The following is an 18056-nucleotide window of genomic DNA, read 5'->3' as shown; positions in this document are numbered from 1 at the left end:
TCGCGGCTATTGGCCAGCTTCTTTTAAGATGCAGCAGTAAACATACTCAATAGAAACTTGAAAGAAAACAGCAATAAATGCAAAGGAGAATCTAGAAGGTGTCTGTGTTCTACCGCCAAATAACCATATCATTTATCACCGCTCTGCGCTGGCGATGTCTACTGATTTAGCAGTGCTTCCAGGCGCGAGGGAAAGCGTGAAAGCTTTTATCGTTAGTGTTTCAGGGCCTTTTTAAAGGCACTTCTTATGAACTTGAATCTACATTTGAACGCTGGAAAGTGCTTCTCCGAAAGAGAACGCTGCTTCGCAGCCAAATGGGAATTGTTGAGTAGGCTATGAGCTACTGATGACAGCTGCCACTGGTTAATCCCCCTGAGCTGGTATGTGCTGAATCCGGGTTGGTATGTTGGGTCGCGGCCAAATGGGGATTCATGAAATGAACTTAAGCTTGAGGTGGCATTTGCCATCGCCACTTGCCTATCCATCTTATTGGGCGTGTGGTTACGCCTATATTCAGACTGAACGTTCGGTTACTTTACTGTTGAGCCCAACGGCGTGCAAAGAAACGTCGAATTTATTATACATGGAGTGTCCTGTAGCGGTTGTTTTCTCCCATTCATATTAAGGCAAGAGTTACAGCCGCTTATAGCATACATTAATTGGTAGCCATCTGTTAAATTAGGCCAGGGGTCGGGAACCATTTGGAGGCGGAGGGCCGAGTTGCATGAAGCCGACATTGCAGGGGCCGGAAGGACAATCAGGGTTAAGGGATAGAGGAGGGGGCTTTGCAGGCGGAAATAAATTCGGTGACTTGACTACGACGTAACAAACTGGAACAAAATTCATCTGTATTTTAATCACGCATGTCACGAGGTTGCAATTTACAAACATAGGCTACAAGCAAAAAATTTGCAAGATTACAAGTGAAGATAGGGGACAATGCCTACTGGAACCGATCTTTCTTTGTTCCTGTATAACCAAATTTGAAATCAAAACTCCCACGTCAGCCTTCAGATAGGAAGTGACAAGGGGATGGGGGAGTGCTTCTGACGTAGTGCCTGGGGCCCAATAATACTGCCGCATAAACCTGCGGCCCCGTGGCGGCAAGTTGCCGTCCTGAATTAGGCTTGGAAAAACCGTACTTAAGCTTTTTAATGCACCAAATTGTAACATGACACGAACAAAAACAACTGAATACAAAACATTCAGCTAACATACCTATATTCGCTTCCAGGTATTCTGGGCGCACTAGAAAAGAGTCGTCATTTACGAACTGTTTCGTCGATGATTGTGCTTATTAGGAAAGTTACCCATGTCTGTTATTCCTTCGCATTTGGTGTGCGCTGCGATTCGTGAGATATTTAAGATGTAGTCCCGATTGGAGCGCATGCGCATGTGCAAAACTCGTCCTCATGCAACCGGCGCTGGAAAACGGGTAATCACCGAGATATGTTTCAGTAAAACACCTACGTAAAAACATTGACGATAAAAAAGGAAGTGTTGGTTGGAGTTCGCGATTACCAACGTCTGTTTCACGTTCACGGCTGTTCAACTGCTGTGAGGGACAAAGAAGCGCTTGTTTGCATGGTGTCAACTTCACGTGAACATTTAAGATAGTAATAATTTCATTTTCGTTCTTTTGCGCCCCCAAGTGCAAAACTAAGTACATACCCACCTCTCTGGCTCAAAATTCCGACCTCTCAGGAACCTAGCAAAACCGCTTCAGGAAAGTGATCTTTGGCAAAAAGCAAGAAGTCAACGTGAAGATGAAAACACTAGAAGAACTTCTGAGTAGTCTGAATATTTTCTGTGTAATTGGCTGTCAAATCTTACTCCCCATGCATTTCAATTGGATACTTTCCCTGGCTAATAAACTTAGTCGCGCAATGTGCGAGACGTGAAACTGTGCACAAAGCATGGTTTCACCCCAAATATTAGCTGCGCAAAAGAACTTCACATTTTGCTAAATAACTACACAGTAATCACTGTTGAAATGACAGCCATGAGCGGGAAAACTGCACATGACATAACAGTAGGCCCCGTATTGTGACCAGCACCCCTGAAATCCCTTCTTGTTACCATTGTAAGTGGAATTTGTGTATCCAATGAGTCTAATCACAATATTTTAATCACGAAACAAATCTGCAAATGCATTCAATAGGGCCAAATAGTTTTTAAAACACCAGGTAAAGAAATATTGCTTATATTTCTACGAATGTTTTTTTTTTCGGCAGATTTTAGCAAAGTACGAGGTCGAATGTCACAATGACGACATCGACTACATTACCCAATTCAACAACCACCCGAAAGGTCCTTTAAATTTTTACTTCAAGAAGCGGAACCAACCTGTGGACTGTTCTTAGACCTAGGCGCCGAATGGATTCGGTGGCAAGCACGATTTCTTGGACCTTCACTGCTGCACCAATAAATTTTCTAAGCCACCGAAGAAAACGGGATTTTATGTGTGGCCTGCTTTAAAAAAATATCGGCCAGGACTTTACCTGAAGTTTGTAACAATCCCAACGTTCTTCTGCCAATGCAAAACAAAGCTGTTTGTTCTGAGTGTCGTGTACGATGTCTAAAAGGCTAAAAAAGTTTCTTAGCAGTACTTTGCAATTTCAGAAAAAAATGTATTTATCCGTCTTATCGTAGATTTGCCACTTTTAAGAACCATTTTCGTGACTGAAAGCAGGTTTACACTCTGAAAAAGCGAGATGCTTGTCGATCGCTTGTCGATCGCTTGTCGATCGCTTTGATTGATGCTTGTCGATCGCTTCACGACTTCTGCCATGTCGTTCTGCGGCACAATCTCTACCTCAGTTCATCGAGAGTATAACAGTCGATTTGGCCCAGGTTTAAAAGACAGACATGGTAAATAGGTTTATTGGAAATCACGTATGAAAGAAATACCCAAAGGATCTTACTCTACATTTCAATAAAACGAAACCTCGCTGGTTTATCGGGAGCATTGGCGAGTTTCCCGAGAAATCCGATGTCTTCGTAATGGTACTCGATCCGGTACTTGACCAAGAGCTGCGTGAAAATATTTAGGAAGGAAGCCATGAACTCAATAATCATGAAATCAATTAAAAGGTATTTACTAAATGGGAAAGAAATTAGAATCTATTATTTTATTATTAGGATAAAAAACCAGTGGGCCTGTATATATAGCAATGCAGACCAAGTAAAATCATCAGCAGTGAATGCCGTTTCTGCTACATCAAATTTAATTTTAGTTAACCCGTGGCTAATAAGTTTAACGCGGTATTGTGTGGTGACGTGAGCATTCCTTGCAAAATAAATGTGGAATGAGTCGGCAGTCCTTGGGAATTTTCAAATTTAAAATTATCAACGCATTTTCAATTATGAGTGTGCATTATAATGCCATTACCTTGACAAGAAGTATCCAGACTTCAAGCTCAGCCATCCTTCGCCCCAAGCACATGCGTGGTCCAAAGCTGAATGGGAGGGATGCAAACGGATGGAGGACCCAGTTGTCGCGCTGTTCTTCTGTCTTGACCCAACGTTCGGGCAAGAATGCAGCCGCATTGGTGAAGTTCTCTTCCAACTGACTGGCGACGTAGTTCTCAGTAAATACTGGTGTCTGAAGAGCAAAGAAATTTTATATGTTGCGGTGTGCAGAACAAGCTCCGTCACAAAAACAACAGCTGTAATAAAAAGTTGTTTTAAGGGATGGTAATGTAAAGCTACCTTCCCGGACAGCCGAAGTTTCGAAACTGCTTCCCATACGCACAAGGACCCAAAAACGAACGATGAACGTAAGCACAAAGTACGACAAAATGTGGCAATAACGAACGTCTGCACAGGGTCATCACCAGCGTACTTTTTCTGACAATGCTTAAAGATCTTTTGAAGAATCCACGTTTGGTTGCTACCCTCAACGCCAGAATGGCAGTTTCAATACGTGTAGCAAATCAGTTTGAGGAGCTCGCAAAACCTTGGGCACGCGAATGTTCCTTTTGTTCGGCCCAACATTGGCCTCGATTATATTATCAAAAGGAGTAATTTATACCACCATCTAGGCACGCATGCACTTGCTCGTGTTAATTTGTTGACGTATGTAAATGTGTTACCTCTTAACGCTAATTTGATTCATCAAGCCTTGAGCAGATAACACATCGTGTGCTAAAGTATGAAAAGTATACTCACACCAGCAGGAATTGTGTAGCCAGACATTACCACGTCGTGGTCAAGCTTTCGGAACACACCAGACAAAACCGGATTGAACCTGCAGTCAAACACATCGATTACTATTCGGATTCAAGCGTACATTTTATTAGTATAAAAAAGTCAAGAAGGTCGCTGGCTAATAGTACGTGATTCAACCGTCATTTAAAAATAAACCATAAACCAGTGCAGATTAAACGAGTTGCGGGACATTGCCGTTATATTGCGGTACTCATAACTATTTGGCAATGCGGAAGGAAACATCATGGGCTAGGAGGGTTTACCTGCGAAGACATCACCAAAAAGATTTCAAGAATTTTAAAAAGTGCGTCGATTTTTTGTTGCAGCCTTGTTTGCAGCCTTGTTTGAGCACTGCTCAGCCCGTGAGTTGGGCCACGACCGAACATAGTTGGCTGGAAATTAGAATCCCGTAAGGCTGATGAAGCTTTTAACCTCGCAGTACCTTGCCCCGATTGCTACAAATTCCATGCTTAAGGCAATGACTACTACTGCCATTGAAAGTACCCCAGATCCTTCTTTTTCGGCATTTGCCTCGATGACGCGTCGCTCTGCATTCCTTTCGTTGTTCTTTTTGTCTTTTTTTCTGTGGAGGTAATCTGTCTAGCTAGTGCATTAGCCCTGCTGCTTATTTTGTGATTCCTAATCGACCGTAGCTGTTCAAAAAATGTTGAAGTAGAAAAAATCCACGTACGACAAACGTACCTCAATGATTCCTTCAAACATGCTTTGAGGTAGGGCAAATTGTTCAGGTGGCGGGATTCTACGGCTGTGCAGTTTTCTCCAACAACTGACAGCACTTCCTGGCGAGCTCTTTCTTGCGCTTCAGGATTTTTAGCCAAATTGTATAGGCAGAATGTCGCGGAGCTGGAAGTCTGAAAATGGGGAGAAACAAGGAAAGTACGTTACCGACGAAACAAAACAATATCGAGGTGACTGCCTTGTCGGAAGAACTTAGTAAGAGGAAAGGATGGAATTATGGATGCATTCTCGTTCAATGTCATGAGTGAGATTCGGTTGACAAGGGAATCTCATTTCTTTTTACTGTTTCTTTATAGGAAAAAAGAGAGAAACGTGCAAGGCTGAACAATTAGCAAATAAATCATGATTACTGCTCTCAGGGTGACAAATGGCGTGTCTTTCTCATCTGCTATATAATTCTTTGTCCCTGGCAGTAATGAGGAAAGATATCGCTTTTACGCCCCTGGTTTCTTCCACAAATTTTAAGGCGCAGGATGACTGTATCTGCGTTGTATTGTCCTGATCCCGATCCCGCTCTAATTCTGCACGTGCATATTAATGACAAGAAGGTGTTCGCCTCATAGTTCAGGAGGGGGATGAAAAACAATCAAGCGCTAACATTAAAAAACATTTATTATGAAGACCTGTAGCCATTATGCGAGCGGAACTTTTCAGTGGGTAGATATTGTGCGGGCCCAAATTGGTCAATGATAAGCCTAGAGTTTAGAGCTCAAACAGAACACGCAAGTTGACTAATCTAACGTGGGTTTCATTGTATCATACATTTCAATGCCTTCCTACACAAATTTTTTTTACCCCGCTGTGCTTGTATGTATGTATGTATGTATGTATGTATGTATGTATGTATGTATGTATGTATGTATGTATGTATGTATGTATGTATGTATGTATGTATGTATGTATGTATGTATGTATGTATGTATGTATGTATGTATGTATGTATGTATGTGCGTATGTGCGTATGTTCGAATGTGTGTATGTGCGTATGTATGTATAATGCATGTATTCATGCATGCATGCATCTATGTATGTATGTATGCGTATTTATAGGTGTATGTATGTATGCATGCATATACAGTCATGGACAAATACAACGCAATAAAAAAAGTATGAGCCGGAACAGAAAAATAGCGCGAATTCTTTCCATAAAAGCCAAATTGACGCGTGGCTTAATTACAAAAGCTAGGTTCGGAAATGCGGCTTTACAAATGAGCCGAGAGCGCACAATTAATGAACCTCCACGAGCTGTGTTCTTCAACTTCGCGTTTTCTGATTCGTATTTTTGTGTTCGCATTGCATTTGTACATGGCTGTTCGTATGTACGTACGTGTTACAATATGTAAGATAATACAATATGTATGGGCTCCGTGATTAGTGATTCCATATGCTTACGCAAACCACAGAGGTAATAGAGGTTGCGTAAAATGTAATACTATTGCAATCTGTTATGAAGATTGGCGCGTGCCGTTACCGTGTCGGCACCTCCCATGATGAAGTCGCTCATGAAGGCCAGAATTTCACCGAAGCCCAGCTTCTTTTCCACCAAAAGGTGTTCCAGGATGGTGTACTCTTGGTCTTTCTCCGTAGTCTGAAGGCGTTTGGCAGCTTCTTGAATGTGCTTGAACAGGCGGCTGTGCATTTACGAGACGGGAATGAATTACCCTTTGTGCGCGGGAATCCTAGAACTGATTTCATCAGGGCATGGAAAAAATGGGCATTGCATTAAGAATATTGTTTCGGTATGCAGATCATGTACTCCGTTCAGGCAATTACATCTTCCATAGGCATCATAGCGATTTCTGCCGACTAGGGCCCGTGTCTCAGTAGGCAGACAGTCCGCTAATATTGTTCGTTTCATAGGTCAACCAAGCATAACACTGAGGATTTTCACTTTGTTTGGGACTTTCTATATGTAGCTGTCAATTTCTTATTCACCTAAATGGTTCAACTGAGCCTTTTCTGCAACTTTCGACTGTTAGGTAGTCCACCACCTTCTTAGAGGCCCCATCTAAGCGCGAATGGGGAAGAGTTATTTAGCAAAATCTTGCGCTGCCGTGTAGCTATTTCATCTCTACTCATTGTGCTATAGCTTTGCTAATAATAATAGAAAGATAGCCCAATAACGTAAAACGCAAAGTCTTTACTTACATTACTTATTTCCTGAACAGTATTACAACATCTAGCTCCGAACCCATTAGGTGCGAGCACTTGAATTTACGCTTGAAACTGTTAAAGCTATTATCGCTTCAGAGCACAAGGTCGCGGGTTCGATTCCCGGCCGCGGCGGCCGCTTTTCTGATGGAGGCGAAAAGCAAAAACGCCCGTGTGTTCGAGATTTCGGCGCACGATAAAGATCCCCAGGTGGTCAAAATTAATCCGGAGCCCTCCACTACGGCGCGCCTCATCGCCTGCGTTGCGTCGGCGCGTTAAACCCCACAATCAATCAATCTAATATTCCTTCAAACAATAACCTTCTGTAGAACCTGGTTACACCTCTTAAGAAGAGCGGTGAAAGCCGGTGAACGTAGAATACCTTGCAATTAGCGCAGTATAATATAGATTTGGTTACCAGCATTCCAATTTTACTATTATGGCTTGTTTTAAAGGGTTGCAAGCACACTTATAAGGGTTTAGGTGCTGTGTCAAAAGAGAAAACCTCGTAAATTCAGCAACAGGAATTTCGTGGCACATACCGATCATTAGGCGCCCTAAGAATGAACATTATCACTATAATCGTAATTGTGCGCGCAACTGGATAAGTGAGACATTTTTATGCGCGGCTTTGGGGGACAAGATATATCTTACACTTAGGAAGAACTTCGATTTATAAATAGATGGGAGCATTGACGAACCATCGGCATAGTTCGACACGCTGTTTCGTTTGTTAGTTTTAACCATCTATTTATTTTATTTGTACTTTAATTCCAGCGTGGAAACAAGCCCCAAAGCTTATGTTTTCAACCACCACAATAGATGCATTCCTAACGGTAACACCTCTAGCGCTCACGTGCTCATTAGCTTGAAAATTGCACATTTCTTGTCTTGACACACTTCTTTTTAGATGGGGAATCTGTACAAATAAAGCGAAAAAATCCACGAAAAACAAGAGAAGCTATGAAAGAAGCGAGTGGGCTTTGAAAAGCGTACCACATGCCACATCCCGCTCGGACTGGGCAGACGCTTACTGCGTAAAAGCATCCATGGACTTCTCAAACTTGCGCCACGTTGGAGTCCGGAAGTAGCGAAAATAGGGAAACCGGTAGCCGAAGATCTGCAGGCAGTTAAACACACTGTTCATGTCCTCCAGAAATGCAGCACCATCGGAACCAGGATGCAGAGGGTTGTCCAGGCAGCCCACTCGTGTGTCAGCAGAAGCCAGTGTAACGCCTTACAGTGTAGAATGAAAAAAAAAGAGCAAACGCCATTCATTAATATCACCGGCAACGTTTACTACTTGGCTGTGAAATCTCCAATGCACAACATTTCTTCCGTTTGCAAGTGCGAAACTGTGACAGTATGAAAAAATCTTGTAGCAACGTTCCTAAGTTATTTGTTTGCCCGAAAACGCGCATCAGTGGTTCCACACGCGCCCACAGCCCATGGCCGAAATTGTCGAGAGCTGTGAGGATTAATTTGCAGGAAACGCGGCGTTTTTGGCGTTTGGTTAGGCCTAGCAGCCATAACTATGCTCTTACATTAGTGGGCGCTTGGTGACTTAGAGATCAACTTCTTGCAAATAAATGGATTAACAGTTCACATACTCGGCATTTTCGGAACTTTGTGAGGAAGGAGCAGGACATTACTTCAAAACCAGCCGTTCTGGGAAAACGCCAAGCAATGCTTGTAATCGAATTGACTTTTTTCTCTTTATAGGGCTGCGGAAATACATCCCAACCTCCATAACGGATCTATCAAAGGCAATAAATTTGTGCCAACGCCCTGCTCCTGTCTACATTCGAGTAGAGGTGTGCAGGTTCAAAGGAGTATGGGTACACTTTCGTGAAGCCAAGGATGTTAAGCGTGCTTTTCGAACCTACTCTGAGTGACATGAGACGCACATGACTATAACCGGCCTCTTCAACCGAAATATTCCGGCTACACATTCGGAAACGTTTCACATGGCAATATTGTCATGAACACCCCGTTTTCTGCTTATGCTACGTGTGAGACTTTCAGCAAAGTGCTTACATTGCCGTGCAGCATAACATGGCTCTTCTCTGATCTATTTGGAGTTGACTAAATCTTGCACATACGTAAACCAATGCCTTCAATAAGTAGGAGGTATTCTGAGTGCTTCTGATCAAACTCTGTAGACGTAGTGTAAGACGGGGGAGCACCGCGCCCTGCGTGGCCGGATTTGCTCCCTCCCATGCCGGACGCTTTGAATAAAGTCTTTTCTCTCTCTCTCTCTTAGGCAGAGGAAATAGTGTAAGGGACAATGCGACAGTGCAGTTCAATATCTGCACCTCACACTGCTGTGAAGCACGCTTCATTCAGTTGATGCAAACAGAATGCGTTTTTACTCACCAAGAACGGAATTTCATTCTTTAGCGATCAAACAAGCACTAACTGTTTTCAGACTTCTACACCCGAATAGTACAATATACAGGGTGATCAAAATTAAGTCGTCAGGTTTTTTTTTAAACAATTAGGTGCTTAGCTTTACGTGAAGACCCCCAATAGAGTGAGGTTATGCGCCCAGGGGGACATATAATTAGGATGTCGGTGGCCGAACTAACTAAAATGGAATAATTAACGTTTTAGTGGCTGCAGTAATCAGGCATTTTTTCATTGAAAAGTTAGATGCAATTGTCTGTCTATGCAGTTTAATTTGGTAGAATTCTTCTAGCACATCCGCACTCCGAGACATCGAACTCCGAAGTTTAATTGCCGTTCGCATGAATACGCATGTTGGAAAGCGAAGACCGGTGCAAAGCTTGTCCCCTTTGGTCTTTGTTTCGATAGCGGTTCGGAATACTGCAGATTGAGATAACACCAACCACGTCTGGAAGGGTGCCAGTTATCACTTTTGCTTATGCCTCCACCCCGTAAGACCGTACACAGCAGGCACGTCACAAAAGGGAGGATCTATCTTTGCACCGGTCTCCTCTGTCTAGCATGCGTAATCATGAGAACCGCAATTAAACTTCGCAGTTCGATATCTCGGATTACGGATGCGCTAAAAGAATTCTGCAAAATGAAACTGCGTAGAAGTACCATTGCGTCTAACTTTTCAATACAAACATGCCTGCTTACTGCAGCCACTAAAAAGTTAGTTATTCAATTTGAGTTAATTGAGCCCCCGACGTAAATAACTACCACCTAATTATGTGGCCGCCTGGGCGCATAACCTTACTGCAGAGGTGGTAATCTCGTAAATATAAGCTCGTAATTTAAAAAAAAAACCTGTCGACTAAATTTTGATTCCCCCGTATATTGGGCAACATAGAAAAATAGAGCTTAGATTGACACGCTTCGTTTAGACTACACAAAACCCAACAGCCCCTGGTAACGAACTCAGTGACTTCTCTATGGCGATGTTTAAAGTGTTTTTGCCTTTAACGCGGGACAAACTCTTAATTTAGCAATATTATTTTCCTTTCCGCATGTCCTCGCATTCCTGCTTAAACGCATATCCATCAGGGGGGGGGGTGATTTTGATATCTGAAAAATGTTAACAATAACATTAAACGCTTAATTGGGATCTGGCCTGACGAAAGGCCGAATTGGTTTGTAAGAACAAGTTATACTGGCAGTTTTGTTTTTACTAACACCTTTCTTTGGGATTCCCATTTCTTTCGTCCGAAATTCCCGCCTCAAAGGCCTTTACCGCGAGTAACTCCAGATGGTGCTAGCGATCAACTCAGGGATCAGCCGCAGCAGACGCTCTGAGGCGCAGCATTCGGTTGGCGGGTTAATAGGACACATAAAACAACTATGTGTGTTCCCGTACCCAGTTTTACTCCTGTGTAGTTTTTTGGGTTTTATTTATTGACGAAAAAGGCCTGATTTGTTAAGAATCTCCGAAATAAAGAAGAATGTTTGTTGCTTCGGCTCAAATATTTTGTCTACTGTGATGCTAAAAATGACTAAGGGAGCGGTGAGGTATCGCAGCACATTACTTCTATGAAGAGACAAGGCGTGTGTGAGCTCGCCGCTACGGTCAGGTTACCCGTTCACACTTCGGCGCTTGCGATTAGTTCTATGAACACGGCTGTTGGTCTGGCAATGCAACTTAAGCCATGTATGTTGTACTGTAATATGGAGGTTGGTATAAAGGCATGACATGATTTTGAGACCTCGAGTGACCATGCTTTGGTCCATGGTTGGACAGTGGCAAGTCGCCTGCCATTGTGTAGTCATGTCTGTAGGCCTTTTTCCCTGGCCAGAGTGCAGTGCTACTGTGTGTGACTCACTTTCAAGTGCCCAGCGGTAGAGGATTGGGTAGACGTCTTCCACTTCTCCTTTCTGGTCGCGCGATTCCTGTATCAGTTGTAGCGCATCCTGTGCGATAGCGTCCATCCCAGGAACGTACGACATGATGGTGCGCGGCCGCAGTGTGTATGGCTGTGTCTTGGAGCGCACGTTATACCATTCCTGCCCCTGCCTGCGAACAAGATATCGTCGAGCGTAGTATATCGTCTCGCTACAGAGCTGTTCTCTCTCTTTCTAAAATGTTACAAAACAGCGGCAGAAATTTAGCGCAGTGTTTGGTGTTCCATTTACGAGAATGGCTATATGTTGGAGCAAACACAGTGCCGAGGTAAAAATGACGTAAACAGCAACAATTATGCCTACAAGAGTAATTTTGGGATCAAATTCAATCATAGCCATGTATTCGAAACAACTAGCATCATAAAATCAATGCTTGGCTTCTAAAGGCGCAAGGTATAGCCAATGATTAGCCGTTACGTGGCCACAGCGCCCGTTTGTGTTCTGCGTGTTCCTTTTCATCGGTCCCGTTTTGTTCGCGCTGTTCCGTTTTTTTCATGAGCATGAACGAACTCGCACCAGATTCCTGCGAAGTTTAACAAGCCGGGGGGAAATATGTATGTGGTTGTCACAACCTGTTAAGGTAATTGAAGAACAGCGACAGGTGCCACGCAGACTTGCGCCCCATATTAATCCTTTTCGGTACCTTACGGGGACCTATTGGGTTTTCAATTGCTCTGCCTTGCATGCGGGAATGACTTGATACATTGACCGTTGAGTTATTCACTGGACTAGAGAGTGTGAGATGTTCCCTATTGTGTCCTGTGTCCTACCATTGGCGTTTCGAGGACAGTTCATCGCGTTGCTGTACAATGTTTCATTGCGAGATATTTTGAGCTAATGTTGATCGTTGCGATTACTGGAAAACATTAGAACATTCCGCACTCAGGCAGGTAGGCACAATATTCAACAAGCATGCTGTCAACCAGGCATGTCATTCAGTGGCCCAACTCGTGCTAGCATGCTCGTGAATACTGTAACCTGCCTACCTATGGCTGTCGAAGTAAAATTCCTGCGTAAAAAAAGATGCGTTATCTTCACGGTGTGCGTACACATGAACAAGCCCGACTTTTAGGGTTTCATTCTAAAGGGTATTCATTGGGCTTTGATCACTATTTTGTTAAAAAAAACCTTATAAATGACAGTTTCCTAAATATCGAAACTAGTCACAACAGCAAAACAAAACTCCGTTGACAGTGGGTGTTTTTTTTTTGCACAAAATTGTTCCATCGCTGTAGCCAGCTTTGGCCTACACAGAAAATGTTTACGCTTGTTTGTCGAACTCAATGAATGTCGACTATAGTAATTCTTATACGGGGAACTTCATTTCGCTAATCGTTATACTCCGCATAACATAATAAAGCACTAGCTTTTTTAAATGAATGCCCATATTCCATTCAAGTTTCTTGAACCATTTTTGGCATGCACAAAAATTCATCGGCTACTGATCCGTTAAATGACGTTGAACGGAACGCAACAAGTAGCGATAAACAGATGGCATCTGAGGACTGCGTACTTACATGTTCAGTATGCCGACATTGGCGTAGTACTCTGGTCGGGTTTCGCGGTACTTCTTGAAGGCTGTCGCCCCCATCCGGAAGGGCGTCTTGCCTTCTTCCTGGTACAGTGTGCGGAAGTCGTCGGCATTGAAGAGGTGCACCAGCGAGTACCGGCCTGGAAGTTTCTCCGCCACCACTGGTCCGTATTTTTTGTGCATATCTATGGCCGCTAGGTGGCGACGGTCGGGGTGGTATTTACCTGCAGGGGTGAATGATCAAGTCGGAATCAGGAGAACTACGCTGATTTTAGGTGGAGCTTATCGATTTTACGGCGGTTTTCTAACGGGGAGAATTTCCGATTAGTCTAGCTTCTTTTACCAATCTTGAGTGCTCGGTGTAGAGGTTTGTGTGCTTTCTACAGATATTGCATGAAATTGATTTATGATATGAAAGAGGTCCTTGGCCTGGTACGTTTCATTAAATTCGGCTCGTCCTCGCGTTTGGCGCGAAATTATGCTCTTCGTGATGCTTGGTTTTTCTAGAAACATATCATGCATGCTTAGCAGTAAGCAAATGGGGTTATGTAATGCTCCTTCTTTAATATTTCATGGATTGCTAATTGCTACTGTAATGGTAATATTTTGTGTTTATTTGCGTTGTGTACAAATGTGGCTTCATTTAAACCACTGGATAGGCTGTGCATAAAAATGTTCGCATCACGCAAGTAAAGTTGGTTTCAAAGAAACTAAATATAAACGCTTAAATACCTCCATGAGGCAACAGCCAAGCAAAGGTTGCAGGACATAATTTGGAGAGGTACATTGTTATCTGATGAATTGGGCGTCAATAACCGTTCGCTGCACCATGCAGACACTCCTTATTCTGTCTGACTGATCAGATAGGAAATCTTTCGGATTCGTTATTTCATGATAACGTACACAAAAATTCGCGATCACATTAATGAAGGCACGAAGGAGGAACGACAGATCATCAGTATAAATAATAAACAGAAGCGGAGCAAGGGAAGACTCTTGTGGAACCCCAGAAAAGGCCGAGGACACAGATGAATCAGAAACAGCAGCTTTTGCGAGTTGAAAACAACTAGTAAGAAAACAACGCACCCAGATAAATCATAATGATCAAGCTGTGGCCCACCTAATTTCACATAGAAAAGTTTGTCTGAGACTTTGCGGAACAGTTTTCCAATATCTAAGAATATATTATAGTCCAGAGCAGAGCCACTACCAAGAGTGCTATGAAGGGAATGAGTAAAACATTGGAGCTGCCATTCACGGGAATGAAATTTGTAGACACACGGCTGGGAGATATGAAATAAAGAATGAAGTTTGTAGAAACATGTAGCTGGGAGGTATGACATAAAGAATGGACATCTCAGAGAGAAGTCGTTTGAAGCAACATAGTGTGTTGAATACCCGTACTGGGAATGTATGTTGGAAAAACTGGTCGGTCGTTACTAATTTGTTGTTTCGACTCCGGATGTACGAACAGGAACGCATTTACCCATTTCGCAATCACAAACTGAAAATGTTTTTGGTGTTTAGGAAGCAAAAACAATATTCGTAACAATAATTTGGTGTTTTTAAGGAATTTAGAATCAGTATTATTGGGACCCATAGAGAAAAGCAGTTTTAATGTGTTATTGATACTAGGGAAACTGGCTGGTCAATGACAATGGGGAAACGTTGAAGAAAATACATATTCGTCACAATTTGCATCAGCCGTACCAGTCAGTACTTGAAGAGGACTTGTAACAAAATTTACTGCAAGCGGAACAGCCTTACAACTTGGGAAAGTATCACCGCTGACTGAACTGCTATTAGAAGCACGGTCCTGTACGCCTTTAAAAACTCGCCAAAACAGAAGCGGCGCACTGGGTTAGAATTATTGACTGCAGTGTTTGTTTACTCAAGAAATATTTAGCTCGCCATACAGAATAAACGTGAGTGAAATGCTCACGTATATTTTGTAAATCATTGCTTTTGGAAACAGTGCTTCTTTCACTCTTCTATTTGTTACTTTGCACTCCGACATTTCTCGCTTGTGAGTTTTCATTTTGTATATTACCATTGGATTTCCCACCTACGTCGTTGAACTACTATGAAAGAGGAATGGAATTTGATTGAATGGGTGTGCTACTGACAAATAAGTACAAATAAAGTTTGGCGTTTCCTCTCTTGTGCAGTGATTTTGTGCTGTCTTTACTTGCGCAGAAAACTGGATAAAGAACGCATGTGTAGAACAAATCATCACCCCGTGGTGGCGATGTGTGCAAAACACGTTACAGAGCTGCACTTATGCCTATAGAATAGTTTCTATGTATCACTTAGGTTGAACGCACTGAAAGTTATGAACGCTTGCAAGTGTAGATGTTAGGAAATGCGGCTGCTATTGAGGACTTTTTTGACAAAATACAGGCATTGTTTATCTGCCCACAGCTGCTAAACTAATGAATAAGTGCATTTATTATAAGGTTAGTCACTATTATTACGCATTTTTCTTCCACTTGAGGTAATCAACAAAGACACGTGTGAACGAAAACAGGGAAGTTTTCGTTCGCACGAAAAAACAAAACAGGCTTTAGGAACTTTTGTTCTTGAAAGGAAACAAAAAAAAAAACTTGCCTCGCTCTAGACTTCGAACATTGCCTTTCCCTGTCAGAAAACACGAAAACAACAACAACAAAAAATACGATCCCTTACCGAGTGAGCATGTTGACATTAATTCTTTTTCAGTGGCTTGTTGCCGAAGCTAAAGTAACCTAGCGAACAAATTTCTTGGTTTCACTTAAACGCCTTTAGAAATAACTCAAAGAAATGAGCAGGAACACGACTTTTACTTATGCATTTTTTGACACGCATTGTTCGTATTTTCGCGCTGTTGGTGGCCATGGACTCCAGCAGTACCACTATGACGCCACATACCAAGAGACTATTCAGATTCTTTGTCACGAAGAAGCGACCTTTTCCACCGAATATCCGGGGAGGTTATGACGACGACGCATACAAACTAACCAGCCGTCTCCGTAATAGCTTTAAACAACGTCTGTTACAGAGTATTCGGCATTCTTGGAACCACCGCTGTTGGCGTTCAAAATGGCAATGCTCTATCGGCAACATCCTATGAGCGGTTGTGAATTTTTTTTAATGCGAACGCATTAAATGGCCCACTTAAAAGCAAAGCTCTCGAACTGCGGCAGTGTATATCGCAGCAAAACGGTTCCTGAAATGGTTGACGGTGCGAAGACAGTAAAAGTAAAACAATAGATCTGAAAAGAAGAATTGTCAAAAATTGGGACGAGATTGGATTTAAACCCAGAAATGCTAGTTGAACACCTATTCTTGACGCCACTTCGGCTCCATGGCTCTAGCTTTATATATGTGCGTGCAGTGAACACATTGGGACATTCGATTTAGAAAACATCGACAACGGGTACACCCAGTTTGAAACACAATGCGTTTGACGTATAGGCGTGACAAGACACCCACTCAGGTGGATTGGCAGGCGATGATGACAGCTGTCTTCAGAGGCTCCTGGCCGATTCGCCAATTCCCAATGTTTATGACGAAAACATACCACCCAAGGGAGCACTCCGCGGTGTTAATTTGGACAACTTATTTCATTACAGATTTCGTCGGCACGCCGGAGAGGATACGTCCGTTTCATGCGAGTGCCCATGTTATTCGCTTGAAAGAAAGAAGTTGTCGTCAGAAATATAGAACTTCGACTTTCGGCGGACATTTTCGTAGGGGATTTCATTTCGCTGGCCTTCCCTGTCGTAGGGTCAGAAGGCGACTAAGGAACTTTTACGCTTCCTACGGGCGATGAACTTAAACAGCAGACTACAGACTGAAAGGTTACAGTGACAATCACTGAACTTGAACGTTTAGTTCTTCATCGCTTCGCATACCTGTCTGCTCGAACTTTTCTTCATTCTTTGATTTCTCTTTTTTGCCTATTTTCCCTTTCCAACATACATAGTAGCAAACTAGGTTGTAGCCAGGTTAACTTTCCTGCCTTTCTTCTACACCCTTCCTTCATTCCTTCCTACTGATTTCGCATTGACAGCTCATAAGAGCTCTTTAGGTGTCCTCGAAGATTTTTATTAATGCAAAAGCTGTCCATGTATTCCAATGAGATATTTTATCTATTCACTTTGAGCTACATATACGCTCCACACACCCACTCGGCTCCATCTATTCCAACGCACGCCAGACACCCCTGCCCCACTCTGTCCTCACTGCCTTATTCCCCCTACCCATGACCACATTCTGTGGGAGTGCCCCTACAACCCTACCCAACCACACATATACACCGGAGAGTGGCTGGCTGTTGCGGCGAGTTTCCAAGAGCAACGAGAAATGGCGGCCCCATCAGGGCCCTCAGCGGCTGCCTGGACCGAGGCGGCTGATTCGCCCCACCATCCCATGAACAATGAAGTTTCTATCTATCTATCTAGAGCTACGCTTACCGTAGGAAGTTACCGAATGGGACGCAAAAAGTGCGAATTTCTAACTAGTCGGCAGAATACATAGAATACGTTACATCACTTACCCACGAGGCGCCAGTACATCCATGAACTGCCGACCAGAGGAAGCGAAGGAATCCTGGGAACATCGCTGAATGGCCTGGCTTTTGTCCTGGAAGTAGTCGACTTAACATCCTCATCAGACGCGGAAGCGACAGCCGGCTGCGAATATGCTCTCGCAGCAAATTTGGCATGGCGCTGCATAAGCGCCGGTGCCGTTGCTCGCCTCATTCTTATTCAAGCCGAAAACAGGCCCGTGAACATGGGCCCAACAAACGCGCCAGCTCCCCTTATTTGGCGATCTTGTTGCCAAGAGTCATCCATACGAGTGACGAGAAAAGTTGAGAGCCCGCTGCTGCGCTATCGCTTGGACGGCGGCCTTCCCGCGCGCGCTGCCTTATCGGCGAGGTCGACGCGCTCCCTTGTCTGGCCGTGTTTGCACAAGAGCCCACTCACTATGGCTGCAATTTCCTCATACAATGCGACTTCGAAGGTTGTTTGCGATACTTGTTCGCCGTAAGTACCCAACACTTATCCGCCTTAAACACAAG

The 18056-nt window shown here is 43.3% G+C and overlaps 2 protein-coding genes across 2 annotated transcripts in view; one reads left to right on the top strand and one right to left on the bottom strand.

Annotated features, from left to right (window-relative positions):
• The window catches only part of LOC144180404 (putative cytochrome P450 301a1, mitochondrial), a 34825-nt gene extending 32365 nt beyond the window's left edge, over positions 1 to 2460 (top strand). Inside the window, exon 9 of the mRNA XM_077708751.1 lies at positions 2235 to 2460. Within this exon, the coding sequence (XP_077564877.1) occupies positions 2235 to 2363 (129 nt within the window). The 3' untranslated portion in view covers positions 2364 to 2460. The remainder of the gene's footprint in view (positions 1 to 2234) is intronic.
• Positions 2461 to 2815: 355 nt separating this feature from the next.
• LOC144178929 (putative cytochrome P450 301a1, mitochondrial) lies at positions 2816 to 17848 on the bottom strand. Its single transcript, XM_077707077.1, has 9 exons — positions 17532 to 17848; positions 12981 to 13218; positions 11385 to 11575; positions 8154 to 8355; positions 6440 to 6599; positions 4912 to 5081; positions 4171 to 4249; positions 3392 to 3604; positions 2816 to 3033 (listed from the first exon to the last, which is right to left on the bottom strand). Exons 1-9 carry the CDS (start codon positions 17734 to 17736, stop codon positions 2926 to 2928), a joined length of 1566 nt encoding a protein of 521 aa, XP_077563203.1. The 5' UTR covers positions 17737 to 17848; the 3' UTR covers positions 2816 to 2925.
• Positions 17849 to 18056: the final 208 nt, after the last annotated feature.

This window comes from Haemaphysalis longicornis, unplaced genomic scaffold (genome assembly GCF_048455015.1).
Source record: "Haemaphysalis longicornis isolate Haplotype H1 unplaced genomic scaffold, Haemaphysalis longicornis Haplotype H1 scaffold_4, whole genome shotgun sequence".
Taxonomy (NCBI): Eukaryota; Metazoa; Arthropoda; class Arachnida; order Ixodida; family Ixodidae; genus Haemaphysalis; species Haemaphysalis longicornis.
Note: the sequence above shows the minus strand (reverse complement) of the source record. Positions and strands in the feature narration are given on the sequence as shown.